Source organism: Adiantum capillus-veneris, chromosome 25 (genome assembly GCF_014529385.1).
Source record: "Adiantum capillus-veneris isolate H3 chromosome 25, ASM1452938v2, whole genome shotgun sequence".
Lineage (NCBI taxonomy): Eukaryota > Viridiplantae > Streptophyta > Polypodiopsida > Polypodiales > Pteridaceae > Adiantum > Adiantum capillus-veneris.
Genome location: NC_140955.1, coordinates 36,056,714 through 36,078,406, shown reverse-complemented (window position 1 = coordinate 36,078,406; position 21,693 = coordinate 36,056,714). Strand labels below are relative to the sequence as shown.

At 43.9% G+C, this 21,693-nt stretch overlaps 1 protein-coding gene across 3 annotated transcripts in view; it reads left to right on the top strand.

Annotated features, from left to right (window-relative positions):
• The window catches only part of LOC147424712 (SWI/SNF complex subunit SWI3A-like), a 72,331-nt gene that overhangs the window by 17,476 nt on the left and 33,162 nt on the right, over positions 1-21,693 (top strand). For 2 of the 3 annotated variants that reach the window (XM_086499743.1, XM_086499742.1), the window contains exons 2-4: positions 15,637-16,610; positions 16,705-16,886; positions 16,964-17,013. In XM_086499743.1, the coding sequence (XP_086355869.1) occupies positions 15,637-16,610; positions 16,705-16,886; positions 16,964-17,013 (1,206 nt within the window). The remainder of the gene's footprint in view (positions 1-15,636; positions 16,611-16,704; positions 16,887-16,963; positions 17,014-21,693) is intronic. The other variant, XM_086499744.1, reaches the window with a different exon arrangement.

Below are 21,693 nucleotides of genomic sequence, written 5' to 3'. Positions count from 1 at the left end.
ACCATGGATGAGAGTACAGAACTTTGGCCGAGCTTGGGGCAAAGTGAAAGATCAAGAGGCCGTGATTTTCTTTGATGGAGGAGCCAAGGCCAACTTCATTTCACCGGAATTGGCGGCGCGGCTCGAGATTACTCCCGATTGGATGGGACCACTTGCAGAGGCAGTTCTAGCGGCACCCGGCAGGGACGTAGCCATTACACCCTGTCATTGGCAAACTTAGGTTGCATTGTTAGGGGTATTTGGGGCATGAGGACTTCTTCATAATGCCTTTGGAGGGTTGTGACGTTCTCTTAGGGATTCCCTGGTACCACAAGAACAACGTCGTGGTCGATTATCGGGCGAGAAAAGCGACTTTGACTACAGAAAAGGGCAGAACAAATTGTACTTGATATTAAACTGAAGGGCGAGTCTGTCCCTATTGTATCGGCTTCGGCCATTTCAAAATTAATGAAATCCAGTCTGTTTGTTTACTCGATCTCTATGAAAGAGTTGAGTGATGATGATAGGACAAATATGTCTAAACTTGATAAAGAACGCCAAGATTTTCTACACTCACGCTGATTGCTTCTCAGAAGGCCTGCCAGGTGAGTTACCACCTGCTCGTCCTGAAGATCATACCATTGATCTGATACCTAGTAGTACACCACCGAACCGGCCACCCTACCGTGTGAGCCGAGCACAGAATGAAGAGATTATGAACCAAGTGAAAGACCTCTTGGAAAAGGGTCTTGTCCAGCCTAGTACTTCACCGTATTGCTCTCCAGTGTTGTTGGTTTTGAAGAAAGACGGATCTTGGAGAATGTGCATCGATTATAGAGCTCTCAACAAAATCACCATCAAGAACAAATTTCCGATTCCTAGGATCGATGATATACTCGACAGGTTACAGGGATCCTCGTGCTTTCGCAGGATTGACTTGAAGAGTGGATATCATCAAATCAGGATAGTGCCGGGAGACGTCTACAAGACAACTTTTCGGACGACTTTTGGGTTATTTGAGTTTTTGGTGATGCCTTTTAGCTTAACCAATGCTCCTGCGACATTTAACCGGATGATGGATAGGATTTTTCGAGAGTACAGGCTATTTGTTGGCACTTTCTTTGACGACATCATTGTTTTCTTCAAGAATGAGGCAGAACACAAAGATCATCTGCTTCAGGTCTTTCAGGCATTACGAGATCACAAGTTAATGCAAAGAAAAGTGAAATTTTCCTACCAGAGATACACTTTTTGGGACACATTGTGTCAGCAGCAGGAGTGAAAATGGATTATAGAGACTATCCGTGACTGGCCCGACTTGAGGAATGTCCATGAAGTTAGAAGCTTCTTGGGACTGTGTTCGTACTACAGGCGGTTCATACGAAAGTTTGCAGAGGTTGCTTCCCCTTTGCATATCTTGACACAGAAAGGAGTACCTTTCTCGTGGGGACCCACAGAGGTGACTGCCTTTCAGACTTTGAAAGAGAAATTGACTACAGGACCTATTTTGACTTTGCCGGACTTGCAGAAGTCATTTGAAGTATATTGTGATGCTTGTGGTCGTGGTTTGGGTGCGGTCTTGATGCAAGAAGGCCATGTCATAGCTTACGAGAGCCGTTTGTTCTCTAGGCCGGAGAAAACACAGATTTATGAGAACGAGCTTTTGGCGGTTATCCATGCTCTTACTCAGTGGCGGCATTACCTACTCGGAGCGGATTTTACTGTCTTTACAGACGACTTTTGGGTTATTTGAGTTTTTGGTGATGCCTTTTAGCTTAACCAATGCTCCTGCGACATTTAACCGGATGATGGATAGGATTTTTCGAGAGTACAGGCTATTTGTTGGCACTTTCTTTGACGACATCATTGTTTTCTCCAAGAATGAGGCAGAACACAAAGATCATCTGCTTCAGGTCTTTCAGGCATTACGAGATCACAAGTTAATGCAAAGAAAAGTGAAATTTTCCTACCAGAGATACACTTTTTGGGACACATTGTGTCAGCAGCAGGAGTGAAAATGGATTATAGAGACTATCCGTGACTGGCCCGACTTGAGGAATGTCCATGAAGTTAGAAGCTTCTTGGGACTGTGTTCGTACTACAGGCGGTTCATACGAAAGTTTGCAGAGGTTGCTTCCCCTTTGCATATCTTGACACAGAAAGGAGTACCTTTCTCGTGGGGACCCACAGAGGTGACTGCCTTTCAGACTTTGAAAGAGAAATTGACTACAGGACCTATTTTGACTTTGCCGGACTTGCAGAAGTCATTTGAAGTATATTGTGATGCTTGTGGTCGTGGTTTGGGTGCGGTCTTGATGCAAGAAGGCCATGTCATAGCTTACGAGAGCCGTTTGTTCTCTAGGCCGGAGAAAACACAGATTTATGAGAAAGAGCTTTTGGCGGTTATCCATGCTCTTACTCAGTGGCGGCATTACCTACTCGGAGCGGATTTTACTGTCTTTACAGACCATCAGAGTTTGCGCTGCTACTTGTCACAGAAGCAGCTTTCGGAAAAGCAGATGCGGTGGGCGAACATCTTGTCACAGTTCCACTTCCAGATTGTCCATGTGCAGGGACAGAAGAATGTGGTTCTGGCTATTTCCGCGATACATCATAGGAGCTTCGAGGATATGGTCGATTAGTATGTCACAGATACAGATTTTGCAGATATTTTCACACGAATACGGGATGGGGAGACAGTAGCTGGATACTCCCTTCGGGAAGGCTACTTGATGAAAAAAACTATGTTGTGCGTTACACAACCGTTGAGGGAAAAGGTTATGACTGAATGCCAGTGTCCACCTTTTACGGGTCCCCGCGGCATTGCTACCACCATGAAAGGGGTAGAGAGAGATTTCTTTTGGCCGAGACTCAAGAAAGATGTGGAAGAGTTTGTGTGCAGTTGCTTGGTATGCCAGAAGGTCAAGTTTGACAAGCATAAGGCACAGGGATTGTTACAGCCTTTACCCATACCCACCCGCCCCTGGGAAAGTATAGTGATGGATTTCATTTTTGATCTTCCGAGAACACAGAGTGGTCACGATGGTATCTGGACTGTTATTGACAGATTTAGCAAACAGGCTCATTTCATTCCAGTGAAGAAAACAGTCAAGGTGGATCATTTAGCGAGATTGTTTGTGGCCTAGATTTTCAGATTACATGGCATGCCTGAGACGATTGTCTCCGACAGAGACCCCAGATTTACGAGTTTGTTTTGGAAGGCAATTTGGGAGAACATTGGCACGCGGTTGCAGTTCTCATCATCGTTCCACCCGCAGATTAACGGGCAATCCGAGATTGCCAATTCAGTGGTTCTAGATTTATTGAAGTCTTATATCTCAGATCAGAAGACTCAATGGGAAAGATATTTACCTTTGGTGGAATTTGCCTACAATAACACGATACACTCTTCGACGGGGAAGGCGCCATTTGAGATTGTTGAAGGTGTTGCGAAGGTTCCACCCTTCCTGAGCACGAAAGCTAAGATCTTTGAAGCGGATATATACGCGAGATCTGGATATGGCTTTTGCCAAGTTTCGCGAGACCTTGCAGAAGTCTCAAGAACGACAGAAAAAGGCAGCGGATCGTCATCGTCGCGACATGAAATTGAAGGAGGATGATTGGGTGCTCTTATGTTTTGAGAAGGCACGCCTACGAAAGAAAAAGGGAAAGGAGAGGCTTTTTCCAAAGCTTAGTATGCGATACTACGGTCCTTTCCAGATTACTGAAAAGATAAATGATGTCTCATTCCGATTGAAACTGCCAGATACTTGGAGGATTCACAATGCTTTCCATGTGAGTCTCTTGAAACCTTTTAAAGGTGATGTGCCGGATGACGGGGAGCGTGATGAGCTACCCGAAGTAGAAGAAAACGAGGAGATCCGTGTTCCTGAACAGATTTTGGCACATAAGGGTAAAGTCCGAAGGCGGTTCTTGGTTAAGTTCAAGAATTATCCTTCACTTGATGCGAAGTGGATGGAGGAGGAGGACCTAGCAGATACTCCTCAGATTGTGAAACTTTACCTTGATGCTTTTGGTTTAGCATAGTCTACTCCAAATGGAACCCAGAATTCAGCTTGGCCGGAGATCTGGTGTAGTGGGATGCACAAGAGGGGAGTCATTCCACTCCTTTCTCAACAAATGCCTTGATTTAGATACTAGAGTCACTCATGTCTCTTTGAGCTTTAGGGATACTGAGAGCTGACAGTATTGTGCTGTATGACTTTATAAAATGGAATTCCTGATTACGATACTCATTTGTTCTTGACTTCTTTTGAGTGCAGGAACTGATAGACGAAATGACTGTAGCATTTTGGTCTGATTGATCTCGAATAGACATGGTTGCAATAGGGGTTAGTCAATCGGACATCGATGAGGTCCCGATTGGACCTAGATGTGATTGCTAGCTACATTGCCGATAAATCATAGTCTAAGATCCGAATGAATGTTGAATGTCATGTGATGTCCTGTGATGTCTGGTGATGTCCTGTGATGTCGTGTGATGTGATTGTTGATTTGGTACATGTGCTAGATGTGTGTTCCTAGTACGTAGGTACTAACAGTCAGTGTCTGCTAAGACGGTTTATGGCTTTTGTCGGTTTAGCAGGCGAAATCGCGGTCGATTACAATGCTATCAAGAGGGGGGTTATGTCACAAAGTGATGACGTGGCTACGGGCAGCTGAACCCTAATTTCAGGCTGAAACTCCTTGCAAACCCTAAAAACTGCCAAAAACCCTAATTTGCAGGAAACCCTAATTTCTGGCTGAAACCCTAATTTCAGCAAACCCTAAAATCTGCCGGGATGCTGATGTGGCAATTGGTACGGAATTCTGGAAATTGTGCCGCAATTTGCGCTGACAGCTTTTAGGCGTTGCTTTTTGGACTCCACGCCATGAGAAAGAGAGAGAACTGCTTTAAAAAAAAAAAAAAAGACTCTCTAAGAGAGAGAGAGAACTCATGTTTTTGATTTTGAAGCTTTTTGGGGCTCTGCTTTTGGGCATCCCTTGTACTTTTAAATACGTGGAGAGGGCTTCACTTCTCAGAGCATCTGGACGCAGAGTCTGAGAGTGAAACCCAACTCACTCTCTTGTACTTTGAACTGATTAATATAAAAATAAATACCGAAAGGGGCGCCAGTCTTTGGGGCCAATATCTCTAGGCACGGAACTTCGCCGGGCCAGTGCAAATCTATTGTGATCTGTGAATTGCTTGAAGTGGTTATTTGGTGCTGTCACGATTGATTCTTGACTTGGAGTGTCCAAGTCTGTTACACGTGGTACATCAATCTCCACTTTGGATCCACAACTGTCTGCAACAGTGGATCTCTCAATGTGAACAGCCTCTGAAGCACCAGATACATGTATGCAAATCTGGTCTTCGAGGGACGCACCATGTCTAGTGTGTTGTGGCTCTTGAAGATTGCCAAGGCCTGGTGTTTTTTGTGGAAAAAAGTGGTAAGCTTGGACGCATCAGACACTGTAGGCTGCACCCAGGGAAGTTTGCCTATGTCCTCCATGAGAAGGTCTAGGCAATGTGCAGCGCATGGTGTCCACACAATGTGCTTGAACTCAGCCTCCACCATATCCCCCATGGCCTTGCAATTGGAGGCATTATCAGTGACCACCTACAATGACAAGATATTAAATGAAGTGTGGACATTATTACGTTGGACAATGTTGCAAAATTCAAATGTGCATGCCACATGGTAAAGACTCAGTATCTACCTGCACGATGTTCTTCTCCCAAACCTCCTTGATGGCCTGGCGAATATGTTTGAAGATGAACTCCGCAGAAATGCGTTCTCCAGCTTTACCTGCATCCATGGCTCGTAAGAAGTATGTGCCCAAGCAGGAGGAAACAAGGATATTGATAATGTGGCACCTCCGCGTGTCACTCCACCCTTCAGAAAGAATAGTGCATCCAAATTGTTGCCACCCAACCTTCACTAGAGTCAATGCTCGGTCTATGATCTCTTTTTGGTCGTCAAGCATGGTAGTGCGCATCTTTTGGTAGTCAAGACCATTCCAGGAATTTGTAGCACCAACCTGTGAAATAGCTCTCACCATCCTCTTCCATTGATCAGTCTTCAACACATTGAATGCAATGTTGCACTCTATGAGAGTCCGCGCAATCTCCATCTCTGCAACTTTCTGTCGCTCTTTTACCCATGAATCACTGTGTACACGATGGCAATGTGGTTTGCCTTGGGCCACGTACACCCTCAACCCCACCTGCACTTGCTGCTGAAGCACTAGCATCCTTATCCTCAGCCTGTGAAACACGAGCTCTCTTTCCACTAGTGCCTGCAAATGATGGCGCTGCAGACGCAGAGCCGCCAATATCTCCAAGTAATGCATCCTGCAAGGCATCCTCTGCTGCTGCTGCACGTGCTCCCCCTGACTGTGACGATGTAGTAGATCCTGGAGGAAAATGCTCCAAAATCAAAGCATCCCTCAATGCTGGCGGGACAGCCTGGCAACCCCCACAATGTCTAGTGGTGCCAATACCAGTGAGGTGCTTCAAAACCCTGGTAATTGTACTCGTTATCTGCTCTCCGCAGTACTTGCACACCCAAGTGCGAGTCCCTGAACTTGCTTGACCTCTTGTGTTGACAACTCTCAGGACATTGGTGTGCTCGGCCCAAAGAGGATTAGGTCGACGAGGCATGATAACTCTGCAACACAATTAACGCACACTTCAAAGTTGAATACAAAACTTACAATCTTTCGCGAGGTCAGGACTCTAGAGTGCCTCCTTGCAGACTCAAAACACAAAGGGAGGGAGGGAGGGAGGGAGGGAGAAAGAACCTTATCGGTGGCGGCAAATCCTTCCTTGGTCTCTGTGTAGACACTGTGTAGAGACTGTTCTACTCTCTGGTACTTTGTTGTGATAATAACCAGTATAGGATAGGTGGACTTATTAAAGGCCTCGCCCAACCACCGTCGGCGATTTTTTTTTTTTAACTGGGCACGTACAGAATCGTACGATATGTACGGATACCGTACGGACGTACCGTACCGTACGGAATGAGTTCGTACGTACGTACGCAAACAACCTTGATTTGTTCAACGAAATTTGCAAAACAGGTCTGGGATATTCTGGCTGGCCTTTATGCAAGCTGCAATGAGGCAAAAATTGCTTTGCTGCCTAAAGAGCTGGAGTCGAAGATTATGCACGAGGAAGATGATATGGACACTTTCCTTGCTAGTATCAAGGATATCAATGAGCAACTTATTTTTGTAGATGAAGTCATTTCAGACAGTTTCCTTGTGCAGACTATTCTCGATGCCTTACCAGATTCTTACCAGACTTTTGCTAGTACTTGGAGACTTATGACCCAAGGAAATCCTGAAGTTGTCAAGTTTGATGCATTGTGCACATTGCTGTTGCAAGAGTCGCTTTCCAGAAAAAACAGGACTAGACAACGTGTAGTTGAACAGGCTTTTATTGCTTCTCAAAGAAAGGGTGGTAACAGCAATGCAACCACTTTTTATGGTTCTTCTGCGAGTGGAAGTTGTCAAGTTTGATGCATACTGCACATTGCTGTTGCAAGAGTCGCTTCCCAGAAAAAACAGGACTAGATAGCGTGCAGTTGAACATGCTTTTATTGCTTCTCAAAGAAAGGGTAGTAATAATGCAGCCACTTCTTATGGTTCTTCTACGAGTGGAAAATCACCTGTTCCTAATGCTTCTGCTGGCAGCAATTCGTCTGGAAATTCTAATGATAAGGGCAAAAAGAAGATGCCTTGCCATTATTGTAAAGCTAATGATCACTTGATCAAGCAGTGTCCTAAGTTGAAGGCCAAAGAGACTAAGAAGAAAGAGGGTGGTTCCACTGCAAATGCTGGTTCCACTACAAATGCAGCCATTGTTGAGTCTTCTGTGAAAGGGGATTGTGATGTTGATGTTGATGCAGAATGGGCTTTTAGTGCAGAGTGCATTTACAATCCTGCTGTCCATGATGCATGCATGTCAGTTGCTGCAGATTCACATGTGTGGTATTTCGACAGTGGTGCTACAAAGCACATTACCTCACATCGTGAATTGTTCACCTCTCTCGAGTCTATCCCTCATAGGAATTCAATCACTTGTGCCAACAATGCCTCTTATCCTGTTCAGGGAGTTGAAAAGATTGTGCTTACTGCTGCAAATGGCTGTTCTTTCATACTTGTTGATGCACTTTATGTACCTGGGATCAAGAAGAATCTTTTGCCTGTATATGCACTTGCTAGACTTGGACTTGTAGTCAAATTTGCGGATGACAGACGTACAGTTAATGATCTCAGTTTTGGTGATCAAATTGTTGCATCTGGCCTTTTGTGCCGTGGGCTGTATAAGCTCACTTTGTATGACAAGTGTGAACAAATTTTTCTGCAAATGCAGTTGTAGATTCAAGGACTGTTTCAGATGCAAAACTGTGGCATGCATGTTTTGGGCATTTGAATTTTGCCAGTTTACTGCATTTGTAGAAATCTGATATGGTTGCTTCTTTGCCGCCTCTTGGAGCACCTGTCAAACATGTTTGTGAAGGTTGTATTTTGGGTAAAATGGAGCGTGCGAAGTTTTCAAAGGATGGGTCAGTTCGTGCCACATGCAGATTGCAACTTGTGCATAGTGATGTTTATGGGCCTATACAAACTCCGTTCTTGGGATATTACTTGTGCTTCGTGACTTTCATTGATGACTACTCAAGGCATGCATGGGTATATCCGTTGAAAGCTAAGTCCGAAGTGTTCATGTGCTTCAAGCAATTTCTTGCTACGGCTGAAAATGTCTCAAAATGTACTATGGGCACCCTCCGTTCCGATCGAGGGGGGATAAAATTCAATGTACAGTGCCGTATACGCCTCAACAAAATGGTGTTGTTGAGAGAAAAACAAGTTTCTTACGAAAATGGCAAGATGTATGTCACGTGACACATCTAACCCTATGTGTACGTGGACAAGCTACTTCATGACATGGGTTCAATTCAGTTAACTTAGGAAGTGTTCTGGCACTTTTGTGAGTCTGTTCGCAAACCGAGCATGTCCAAACACTTAGAGTAGATGCATATCCTCTGGTTGCACACAACATGACCATCAGATTTCAGTCAGAACCCATCAAGAGCATTTTAACAGTACATAGACCTATTTTCCCTATTTTTGACATTTTTCACTTATTATTTTTAAGTGACTTTTGTTGGGAACTGGGTAGGGCAAATTAGCAGAGCAAGTATATAAAAAAACCTAGCGCTAGCACTTTTGGACAGAAGAGGCAACAGGAACTCAGATCAACAGGCACCTTCTCAGCAGGACCCCCAGCAGGCCTAGCGTTTTCTGCATCAGCAAGAGACCCTAGCGTTTTTGCGTCCACAGACCAGCCTTGGCGTTTTTGCACTTGCAGATTCTCGGTGACAGTAGAACAACCGATCAGCCTAGCGTTTTGCATTGCAAGACAACTGGTAGCAACAGAAGACAGAATTCAGCCTAGCGTTTTTGGATCAGCAAGACCAACCAGCGTTTTGTAGATTATTCGCGACAAGGCATCCAGAAGCATCAGCGTTTTCAGTTTTCATTAGTAAGACATTGCAGTAGAAGTCCCAAACCTCGCAGATCTCACCTTCCTGTAGCAGATCCTCGCCGCATAGTCAGATACAGCGCAGTTTGCAGATTCAGCCCGGAAAACGCAGATTTCAGCATCTACGTTTTCAGCGCGTCGTCATTGCATTGTCGCCATCGCTGTCATCATGGACATAAAGTCAGAATTCAGCAAATAAAGATTTGCAGATTTCAGCCCTTAGCATTCTCAGATTTCAGCCCGTCTCGTTGTCGTCCTCATCTTCGTCGACATCATCGGCAAGTCCAAGCATTGTAGAGATTTGTGCAATCATAAGTAGACTGCTCTCGCCATAGAGAGACGGGCCTTCGGAGGAGGGTTTGACAACATTCTGGTGTTGTATTCTTCTCTCTCTATCTCTCAGTCTCAGTACCTTCATTCACAGTGTTTATCCACTTTGTTTGTGACCACTTGCACTCTCTCATTAAAGGAACGGAAGGCTCTCCCTTCCGTAAGTAAAAGGAACCCTTGAGCACAGTTCGGAGCACTCATCTTGAGCAAAGTTCAACATTCACTTCCGTTGCACCTTACAATGTATAGTCAAGAGTCAAGCTTTACCACATTCGTTTTGGCTTGAGGCTGTCATGTGTGCCTCTTATATACTCAACAGGTGTCCTACGAAAGCATTGCAATCTATGACTCCATATGAAGCATGGCATGATAGAAAGCCATCTATTGAGCACATGCGTGTTTTTGGTTGTTTGGCTTATGGTTTAGTGCCACAAGTGTAGCGTAGAAAATTGGATGATAAGGCTGTTAAATGTATTTTTGTTGGTTAAGTGCTGAAAGCAAAGGTTACAGGTTGTACCATCCGCAAACAAAGCGTATTTTGGTCTCACGTAATGTTGTGTTTGTGGAAGATTCTGTTCAGCCTTTGTTGTCATGTACTAGAGACAATAATGTAAGCTCTCAGGTCATTTATGACACTTTGTTGCCTCTTTTCAGTGGTGGAAGTAATTCCAATGAGGCAAATGTACAACCTATGGGGGTTTCTAAAAATGTTACAGATCAGCCTATACTGATGCAGATGTACATGATGTGCTTGATGAGGAAAGGGCTGAAAATAAGCAGGCTAGAGGTATGCCAAAATGGCCGGTGCACACTTTGCGTGACAGTAAATTGGATGCACCTTTGTCTAGTCGTACTCGTTCAGGTTCTCGCTATACCTCTTATGCATCAGATTGTTATGCTTTGGCTGTGTCTAGCTTACATGATGTTGAGAAACCTCTATCTTTCGATGAAGCACAGAATTCATAAAATTGGATGGCTGCCATGCAATTAAAATATGATGCACTTATAGAAAATGACACATGGACTTTATGTGATTTGCATCCTGGCAAAAAGGCCATTGGTACAAAGTGGGTTTACAAGTTGAAACGCAAGCCCGATGGTGAGGCTAATCACCATAAGGCTCGACTTGTTGCAAAAGGCTATGCGCAACAAAAAGGTATAAATTATGAAGAAACTTTTACTCCCACTTGTCGTATGACTACTGTTCGTTTTCTATGTGCATTGGCAGCTCATTTTGGTTGGGATATACATCAATCCGATATTGTCACTGCTTTCTTGAACGGTGACATTTTTGAGGAAGTCTGTAACACAGCCTCGCGGTTTTGTCAAGAAAGGACAAGAGGACAAAGTGTGCAGATATAAGAAGGCTTTGTATGGGTTGAGGCAATCTCCTTGTGCTTGGTATGAGAAAGCTGACACTCATTTGGTCAAACGAGGCTTTCGTAACAGCCCAGCAGAAAGCACATTGTATGTCAAGCGTGAGGGCGATGTACTTCTCATTGTTGTTCTTTATGTGGATGATTTGTTGATCACTGGTCCCAATGAGGCACATATTGTTGATTTTAAGGTTGATTTGAATGCTACTTTCAAGATGAAAGATTTGGGGCTGTTGCATCATTACTTGGGCATACAGTTTAACCAGTGTGATGGTGGTATTGCCTTTTGTTAGAAGAATTACATAGAGACCTTGATTGCTATGTAAGTTTGGACTTGAGGATTGCAAACCTATTGCCACTCCCATGGAAACAGGTTTGAAGTTGAGTCTACATGGTATTAGTTATCCTGTTGATGTCACTCTTTACCAAATTGCTGTTGGCTGCCTCATTTATGTATGCAACACGAGGCGGGATATTCAGTTTGCAGTCTCACAAGTCAACAGATTTATGCATAGCCCAGGGTCTAAGCATTGGCAGGCTGTCAAGAGGATTTTCCGCTACTTGAGTAGCACTTTACATCTTGGCTTGTTTTATCCCAAGGGGGGATCATTGCTGCTAGACTTGCATGCTTTTTTAGACTCAGATTGGGTTGGTTGTTTTGACACGCGAGTGTCCACAAGTGGTTTTTGTTTCATACTTGGCAGTTCATGTATATCATGGTTGAGCAAGAAGCAACCTACTGTGGCCACTTCGAGTTGTGAGGCTAAGTACAGGGCAGGCTTCACAGCTACGGTTGTGTGTGTATGGCTCAGACGTCTTATGGCTGATTTGGGTGTTGGACAGGACACTGCCAACACTATCTACACTGACAATCAGATCGCATTAGCAGTTGCGAGGAACGCAGTTTTTCATGCTCGCACAAAGCACAGAGGTGCATTACCACTATGTCAAGGAGAGGCTCTCAGCAGGAGAGGTCAGCTTGGCTTATGTGCCAACACAGTACAACCTTGAGATCTTTTCACAAAGGCATTGTCTCGTGAGAAGTTCGAAGCTTTCTGCAAAGCTTTGGGCTTACTCCCTTTGTGGACTGATCACGTCCTTAGGGCATGGCACCAGAGTTACCCGAAACGCGGAACGGGAATGGCGATGGGGACCCCCGCAGAATGGCGAAACGGCTAGGGGTCTGAAACGGGAACGGCGCGGAATGGGAGGCATAAAAAATACCCAAATAATGCTTGAGAAGGGAATGGGTGTGAGGGGCTGCATTTTATTTTTTGAGTCCTTGCACACTTTAAAAGACACCTAATGTTCACTACAAATTTGCAAAAAATTGCCTATTTCTCCCCATTTTTGAGAGTTGGCCGTTCCGGTATTAGGTGGTCACCCGGAACGGCAAAACGTTCCGAGACGTTCCGGCTTGGCAGAACGGCGTTCCGACGTTCCAGGGCCTACGGAACGCGTTCCCCGGTAACTATGCATGGCACTTCCCTTTACTCATGTCCAGGGGGGATTTGTTACCATATACATGTGGTAGTGATGTGTGTGAACACACTTAGGACCATCGGGGCATTTTTTCCCTCTTTAGGAGGTTTTTTTCCCATGCATTGTATATAAGCCCATCACTCTAGGGCTATCTATCTTTCCATTGCACACTAAGTTATACACTATGTTGTGTGCCTTGAGCTTCCTTCGTCTTCTCCAAGCTGTGTGTTTTTTTTTGCAACCCTAATTCCAACATTGTTGTAGTCAACCTGAATATACCAAATTCCTCTAAAAAGTCTTTGAACGATGCAATGACATGGGATTTAGTAGTTAAAGCAAAAAGGTTTCGCAAGAAGCAAAGGTTCAAAACCAAGGTTCCAGATAACTCAAAGACTGAAGATTTTCGGAGATTCAATGCTTTTCCAGAGTTCTATCAACATCAGAAGTCATCCTTAAACGAGATTCTCATTTTAGATGGGAGGGAATGTTACGATTGTGACTATGTTATAGTATTACATCTACTCCTAGTTGCAGATATGCAAAGTGCCATGCCAAGGAGGACCCCTATGCTTGGTTTGTCATGACCCTTCGCTCAAGAGACATGCCTATTCGCCAAAAGCCACACTCCTTCGACGACTGGTCACACCCCTTCGCTCTACGGTTGCGGCTTTTTGTCCAATGGTTGCAGCTCTTCGCCGAAAGGATGTGTCTTTACGTCTAAAGTCATGTTTCTTCACCATGAGACATGTCTTTTCATTTGTGCCTCTTCGTCTCCTATATAAGGAGCCTATTTACTCGGTTTTTATGCATTCATCCAATCAATCAAACACACATTCAGTCACTTGAGTCTCAGTTTGATCTTAAGTATGAAGTTTTAAGTTTTAATTATAGGATTAGCACCACTAATCCTCACACTCATCTTCGTCCTCATCGCACAAGCACATACGCATGCATGCATCCGCGCCCACGCACTCTTCAACCGCGGTATCAAAGATCCAGGGGAGCGGTGTCATCGGCTTCGCGTGTGCATGAGCTTCTTTGTAAGGCTTGAAGCTTAGCTCACAAGAGAAAATTACTTTATGCAATTTGGAAGTTTTATGAGCCCTGCACAGTAATCTTTAAAGCTTGGAACTTTGCAGCGCTTGGTGCATCATAGCATTGATGCTTGCAACAAAGCAATGCTTTGCACTTCAAATAGCGTTAAAACACTTTTACGCAAGGCTGCAAGCAAAAGAATTTGCAGTGCTAGAAATGTGCTTCCGAAGAAGCTAAGTCTCGAAGCTTAGCTCACAACAAGAAATTGCTTTGTGCAATTTGAAAGTTCTACGAGCGCTACACAGTAAACTTCAAAGCTTGGAACCTTGCAGAGTTTGGTGCATCATAGCATTGATGCTTGCAATAAAGCTATGCTTTGCACTTTAAATAGCGTTAAAACATTTTAACGCAAGCCTGCAAACAAAAGAATATACAACGCTGGGAAATCTTTAATGCAAGAAGCTTTGACACAGAAAGCATTAGAATTTTAATGCAAGTAGGAGAATCATCTTGTGCAACGACAAAGAGGGCAGCAATGCTGTAGTGCATGGGAAAAAGCAATGCAGAGGAGAATTTGGAAATTTCTCAACGTTAGCAGAGAGCAGTTGCCACGTCCTCGTGACATAGTTAACAGTTGCCATGTCCTCGTGACAAAAAGTATAGCCATGGATTTTATAATGAATTTTCCACGAACTCCAAATGGAAATGATGCAATCTGGACTATCATAGACAGATTATACTTCCTCTTGATGCTCAATGTCACCCATCCGATGTGATGCATCAGAAGTACCGTTCTTGGTGGCCCTACAGATAGTCACGTTTAGAGTGCTCCTATCATTACTCTGAATGATGCACTAGTGCATCATGTGTTTTGGTGATCATTGAGCAAGAACCCATTCAGGAGCCCGTTCCAGAACAAGTTCTCATTGCAGTCCACACGCATCTCTGGCATCACCTCTCTACTCCCTCTGAGTTTCTATCATGCCATCAGGTGAAGTAGCATGGCGATGGAGTGTGTGTAAATGCGGCAATACAAGAGTCATTGTCTCACTGAAATCTTTGTGGGATGCGACTCCAGCCAAAACAGACTTTTTCGGAAAGTTCCTCTGAATGTGACCTGGTTCACTACACTTGTGGCAAATAGCCTGGTTTTTGGAAGCTCTAGACATGTCTTAGTGTCCGGGTATGGCATATGCACAATGTTAATGGTGGCCAGTGAAGCTACTTAATTATAGGAGGGTCTGTCGGCCTCATTGCAAATATATGATATAAATCTCCAGCCAGAGAGGTAGAACAATAGCCCTCAAATTTCTTTTGTGCAATACTGTAAGAAATACTTAAACTATGCATGTGGCAATCTTGAGATAACTTTCTTTTTATAAATTTGTTGGGATCAATGAACGAACAAAATGCTGGAAATTGTTGCTGGAATTCTTGAAGTATGACTTTTAAATCTTAGGATTTTGCAGTTCCCTCATTGCCAGTGGGCCATAGTCATGGGATAAGTTAAGATAGGATCTTCATCAGTATGTTGCAAGTTTGCACAAGGTAGTCTCTCTGAACTGTTATTTCATTAGGTGGAACCATGGCTTGAAGCAATAGATGCCCATGTCTCATTCACTTTATGCAAACTATTGCAAAGCAGAGCCACATTAGTTAGATAGAGTCTACTAGCTGCTTATACAGTATCACTGGTATTGTGAGATTGTATCTTGCGTGTTTACTTTTTGGAAAAGGTCAAATTTGGTTCTCTTTGAATTTCGTTAACTTTGTATAGAAGCTATTCTGCAAAGTTCTGTACTGCGGTATGATCTTAAAACTTTACCAATGTGGAGATAGAGTTCTGCAGTTCGAGTTTTTACTGGGCTGTTATTTCAGGATGGTTCTCTTGGGGCAAGATTCATACAATTGAACGACGTGCTTTACCTGAATTTTTTGATGGTCTCTCTTTATCAAAGACCCCTAAAGTGTATAAGGAGTACCGTGAATTCATTATTAACAAATATAGAGAAAATCCGCGAAGGGTTCTAACTTTTACAGAAGTGAGAAAGATGCTTGTTGGTGATGTAAATCTCTTGAGGAAGGTTTACAATTTCTTGGAGTATTGGGGCTTAATCAACTACCATGTTACTTCAGAAAATAAGCAGCAGCAGTCAATCACTAGTGGAGAACAAATTCCAAGCAATCATTCTGCATCCAACAATAAGCCAAAGGAAATGCTTGCAGAGAGTATTGCTGTAACAAGACCAGAGAGTAACACTGCCACATTGTCAGAGGCCTTGCCACAAGCTGTACCTGGCTCTGCATTGAGTTCCTCTCAAGCTGGGCAGCCAGTTGTAAGAATGCTTGACCAGCCAGTGAGTATGTCGCATGCAACAAGAGTTCCCTTGCACAAGGATACATATTCATCTTCTGTTGTTACTTCATCAATGGAAGGCATTGGTGACTCTCAGAATATGGCTAATGAGTGGCTAGGCAATTGGACCATGGAAGAAGTCCTCCGTCTTCTTGAAGCTGTTGGAAAGTTTGGTGAAGATTGGATCAGAGTAGCAGCTCATGTAGGCACCAAGTCAAGACTTGATTGTGTATTGAGATTTATCAAGCTGCCTTTTGGAGACCAGTTAACTAGCAATATTGGCGTCTCCCCATATCCAATTGACAGTGGTGAGGCAATTCAAAGTGGAAGCCAGGTTGGTGGATATGAGCGCAAGGAAAATGACTTTGCTACCCCGTCCTTGGATAGGGATAATGCTGTTGAGAATTTTGGTTCAGATGAAGTTATTGATGAGCCACCATATAAAAAGAATCGATTATCGCCATTTGCTGATTCCAGCAATCCAATTCTTGCTCAGGTTAGCAGCACCAGCTAGGATCAGCATCTATTAAGAGTCACATTTTTGTAAATTACTAAATTCACCTTTTACTAACTTGCATGCTTGTGGGTAGGTAGCGTTTTTGTGTGCCATGGTTGGGCCACGTGTGGCAGCTGCAGCAGCACAAGCAGCTGTGGCAGCTCTTGCAGAAGAGGACCCTGTAGTTTATCAAGCTCTAAACAGTAGCACAAATGCGCACGCTGTTCAAGGAGGCTACAAAGACATTGGTGCATTGAGTGCTTCCCAGGCTATGAGGTTAAACCTTCCTTCTATCATGAAGTTTGTAACTTGTGTAGCTTATGTGTTTCTGATATTGGTTTTCATGGATACAGTGTCAAAGGAGAGGATGCTGAGGGTGAGGATGTGCTGCCAGAAAAAGGACGTAAGAGCCGATCCTCATCCACTTATCTGAGAGTGCACATTATAAGTTTGCACCAAGTATTTGGCCAAGAGATAGTGTTTTCATGATCTTTGCTTGATGCCTTTGAATGACGCTCTCTCTCAAGTCATTATGCGTTATTACATAAGTGTCCCTGGTTTCTTTGTCTGTTTGTTTTGGCTCCTTGTTCTCAAAATCTGAAGATATGAACTGGTTTTATCCTGTGGCCGATTGATGGTTGCAAGATAAGCTGTTATATCTCTGGCCTTTTGATTTGGGCTGCTCTAATGCGCTTTCTTGTGCTGCCGGCTGGATCTTGATGTGCTAGAGTTGGTAGATTTTTTGCCATTAGAGATGGATTGACTTGTTTATTTTGATAATTTGTATTGATAGGAGCTTGTCACTGTTTTTAGGCGAAGCTTCATTGTCTCTTTTCATCTTTGTTTGTTGTCCTTTCCAAAAAAAATCAAAATGCCCAGGGTCTCCCTTTACTTCGAAAAGTAGCAGCAATTAATTTTATTAGCGGCTGTAACAGAATTTTTGTTTCTAGAAATGGACCATAACTGAGAAACGGCCCCACAATGCAATCAAAAGTCATATTTCTTTTTATACATTGCCACATTGAGTCGAAAATTTAGTGGGTATTTTGCAATGCATGATGCACAACGGATATCACAGGAGATCTATGAAAAACGACCTGATCATTTTCTGTGAGCTAGTTTTTATGGTCTTTGTAACTTCTTGGGCATCGGGTAGGTGTTCTTATCAATGTTGAACCTTGAGTCTCATGACTTGAGGTAGCCTGGATTTTATCCTTGGCACAGTAAGTTTAGCAGTTTTCAAGGTAAGTTGAGTTTTTGGTATGACATTGAAAGGTATGTGACATTTGATTTTGAACAACTTGCTCTTGACCTGACGAGTTCATGATCTCCTTTCTTTGCTTTTTGGTAATAGTGGATGAGCTTTCATAAGAGAAGCGTGGCTAAAAGCAAGTTGGTAATTTTTACAACGATAGCATTATTATTAAAATGCTCTGCGGTGCAAGAAAGCTGGCACATGTCGGTGGCCGAGCTGCTTCCGTGTCATCAAGTCCATATGGCTCGCATGTCAGCATCCATACAGATTGCCACGTCATGGTTTGTACAAATTGCCATGTCATCGTTTGATGACATGCCCCCTCTTTGAGAAAGCCAATCGTCCTTGATGGGCACCTATTGTTATGTCCCCAGACATCAGTCACGCGGTAGAATCCTCACACTCGTACGCTAAGCCTTAAGGCTTTATTTTTTAGCCGTCTTAAGTGTTCAAGTGGTGTCCACTTTTAAAATTGGCCTCCCAAAATCACTTTTTTTTATAAAAAAAAGTGTGAATCCACTTAACCAAAGGGCCAGCCAGGTGTGAAGCTTGTTTTTCTCTTCCTTTGAGTAAAAATTACACACCAAAAAGGCTAGTCTAAGTGTCTTATCTCCAAAGGTAGGTGTCCGAGAAATTTCTTGCGCAGTTGAGAAGGTTACTACCCTCCCCGTTCTTGCCCCGACAAGAAAAGTAGTGGTTTCTCTAGTCACCGCGTATCCCTTCTCGTGCTCATACACCTTCCTCTAGTATGCCGAAATCTCTCTTTTTCTCCCCCGCTCTACTCTTGCTTATTTATTTAAGCTGCTTGGGTGTTTTCCTCTAAGTAACCTACTCTTAAATGCTCTCAGCTACTCCACCTAAACGCCATGGCATCACATGGCGCTTCTCTGCATGAGGGTGGCACTGCTAGCATGCATCAACCCAAGGAGGAGACACCAGTTTCTCCCGCAAGCTCTCCTGCTCAAATGCCAACGAGAGGAGGTGCAGAAGAAACTCTTGGAGATGTGCGCCATGCCGGCCTAGTTTTCGCTCACGGCCATGAGCCCTTTGCCTCTTCAATTTTATCCCAACCCTACAAAGGGGAAAAAGGAAGGAGTGCGAAGAGACTGCCATTGACTCTTGGTTGGCAAAATGGATGGCCTACTTTGATTTATACCATTTCACTAATGCCCAGCGCATCGGACAGATACACATCATATTGCAAGGCAAGGCCTACACATGGTGGGCAGGATTGTAACAAACTGCTGACGTGTCAAAGCCTAAAGAATGGAGCCAACTTACAGATGTGGCCGAGGGGCCTAAACCCTAATTTTTGCTAGAAACCCTAACTGCTCTAATTCTGGAAACCCTAACCCTAAAACCTGCAAACCCTAATTTTGGAAACCCTAACCCTAAAACCTGCAAACCCTAATTCTGGAAACCCCAACCCTAAAACTGCAGAAACCCTAACCCTAACCCTAAGGGCAGCAGGCGGATTTCCGTGATTTACGCTGGCAGCTTTTGGCATTGCTTTTTGGACCATATGCTTTTAAGTTTGAAGGCTTTTCATTGTAATTGCTTTTTAGGCCAAGGGCCTTTAAATATGAGGTTAGGGCTCATTCTCTGGCATTCTTCCTGGCGAAGGTGCAGAGTCTCGAGTACCGACTTGTACTGTGTTGATGCAATATAAAGAAATACGGAAAGGGGCACCAAGCTTTGGGGCCAATACTCTCTGGGGTGGAATTCCGCCACTCCGTGTCGCGTGTCGTCTCTCTCTCTCTCTCTCTCTCTTTCAGTTCAGTTGTTAATGAAGTGCTAAAGGTCTGTTCAGTCTGTTCTTTTCTATTGGCACGTGGTGCCGGTCTTGTGACAGTGGTATTAGAGCATCAGGCGTGTGCTTTTCTGAAAGCATACCGGTCCTACAAAACAACAGACAGAGCTATTGGAATTTTATTGGAGGGATCTTCGCCCTCCAACCCGGACTTATTAGACAGAGCTATTGGAATTTTATTGGAGGGATCTTCGCCCTCCAACCCGGACTTATTAGACAGAGCTATTGGAATTTTATTGGAGGGATCTTCGCCCTCCAACCCGAACTCATTAGCCACTCCCACCCTTACTTCATCGTGCATCGGGCGCGCTCCCGTCTTCATCGCAGTGTCTTACAGGGCATAAGCCAATTAAGATCACTTGCAAGAGAAGGATCCAAAGTTGTTTCAAGTCACTGTTTTTCCTCAGAAGCAATGCCATGCAGATGTTGATGTCTACAGCTACCAAGCAACATACTCCAAAGTGGGGTATCTTGAAATGCTTGCCATGGAAACCCTAGCAGATTATAACTTGAAATTTCTCGACATCTCTCAGTCTAAAAGCTGACGGACCATGCTGTGCTCGGCTACGACCTTATGGAAGGAACCTAACCCTAATTTTTGGTGCAGGTTTCAAGATGGAAAGTCAGTCGACTTTTCGAGCTGGACTGATGTCGAGATTCCTTTTTAAGTTTGAAATCTGTTTGAGAACTTGTTTGGTGATCCTGTTTGGAATTTGTTTGAAATGGATGGTATCTGTTTTGGTGCCGATTTGAATTGTTTGACTCTGGTTTTAATAATGGTTTCAATGATTGGTGATTTTACTCCCGTGTGTAGTAGTGAGAAAAGATGTTTGAGAGTGCTTGTTCGTACTCATGGCCCGGACCCTTGTGGTTATTTGCGGGGGGAGTATTGAATGATTGAAAAGTGTTGTTTTTACTCATGGCCCGGACCCTTGTGGTTATTTACGGGGGGAGTATTGTTGTTGTTACTCATGGCCCGAACCCTTGTGGTTATTTACGGGGGGAGTATTGTTGTTGTTACTCATGGCCCGGACCCTTGTGGTTATTTACGGGGGAAGTATTGTTGTTGTTACTCATGGCCCGGACCCTTGAGGTTATTTACGGGGGGAGTATTGTTGTTGTTACTCATGGCCCGGACCTGCATGGTTATTTACGGGGGGAGTATTGTTGTTGTTACTCATGGCCCGGACCTGCATGGTTATTTACGGGGGGAGTATTAAGAAGTCTGAGCAATGGTTACTCTCAACACCTCCAAACGATGCAGGCTGCGGTCTCGGGGGCGTTTGGTTGTAAAAGGCCTCTATATCTCATGGCCCGGACCTTTTTAGGTTATTTGCGGGAGGAGTGATGAGGGAGTCGTTGAACAGCTCATGGCCCGGACCTGGATTGTTATTTGCGGGGGGAGTGTTTATTGGCGGCTTTATGTTTTTGTCTTGTAACATGCATTTGTGTTGCATTGTGATGTGCCAACTACTAAATATTCCTAATTGGATGAGATTGCCTGGGTATGTAATTTTAGTGCATCAAGACACCCGTGGAAGATCAGTATGGTCTGGGTGTGATGGCTAATTTTACTACGCCGAAATATCAAGAGTTCCGATCTGGACGAAAGGAGAAGGTAACTCCTTGATCAAAAGAGCAGAAAGGAGAAGCTGACTCCTTGATCAAAACAACCAAAAGGAGAAGCTAACTCCTTGATCAAAAGAGGAGAAAGGAGAAGCTAACTCCTTAATAAAAAGAGCGAATTGATTGTCCCTCGGAATGACCCTCGAAAATTTTTGAGCTAACTTGAGTTGTTTTGCAGATATGCTGTAATCGCGGACGATTACCCCCTTTCAAGAAGGGGAGATGTAACAAATTGTTGACGTGTCAAAGCCTAAAGAATGGAGCCAACTTACAGATGTGGCCGAGGGGCCTAAATCCTAATTTTTGCTAGAAACCCTAATTGCTGAAACCCTAATTTTGGAAACCCTAACCCTAAAACCTGCAAACCCTAACCCTAAACCCGCAAACCCTAA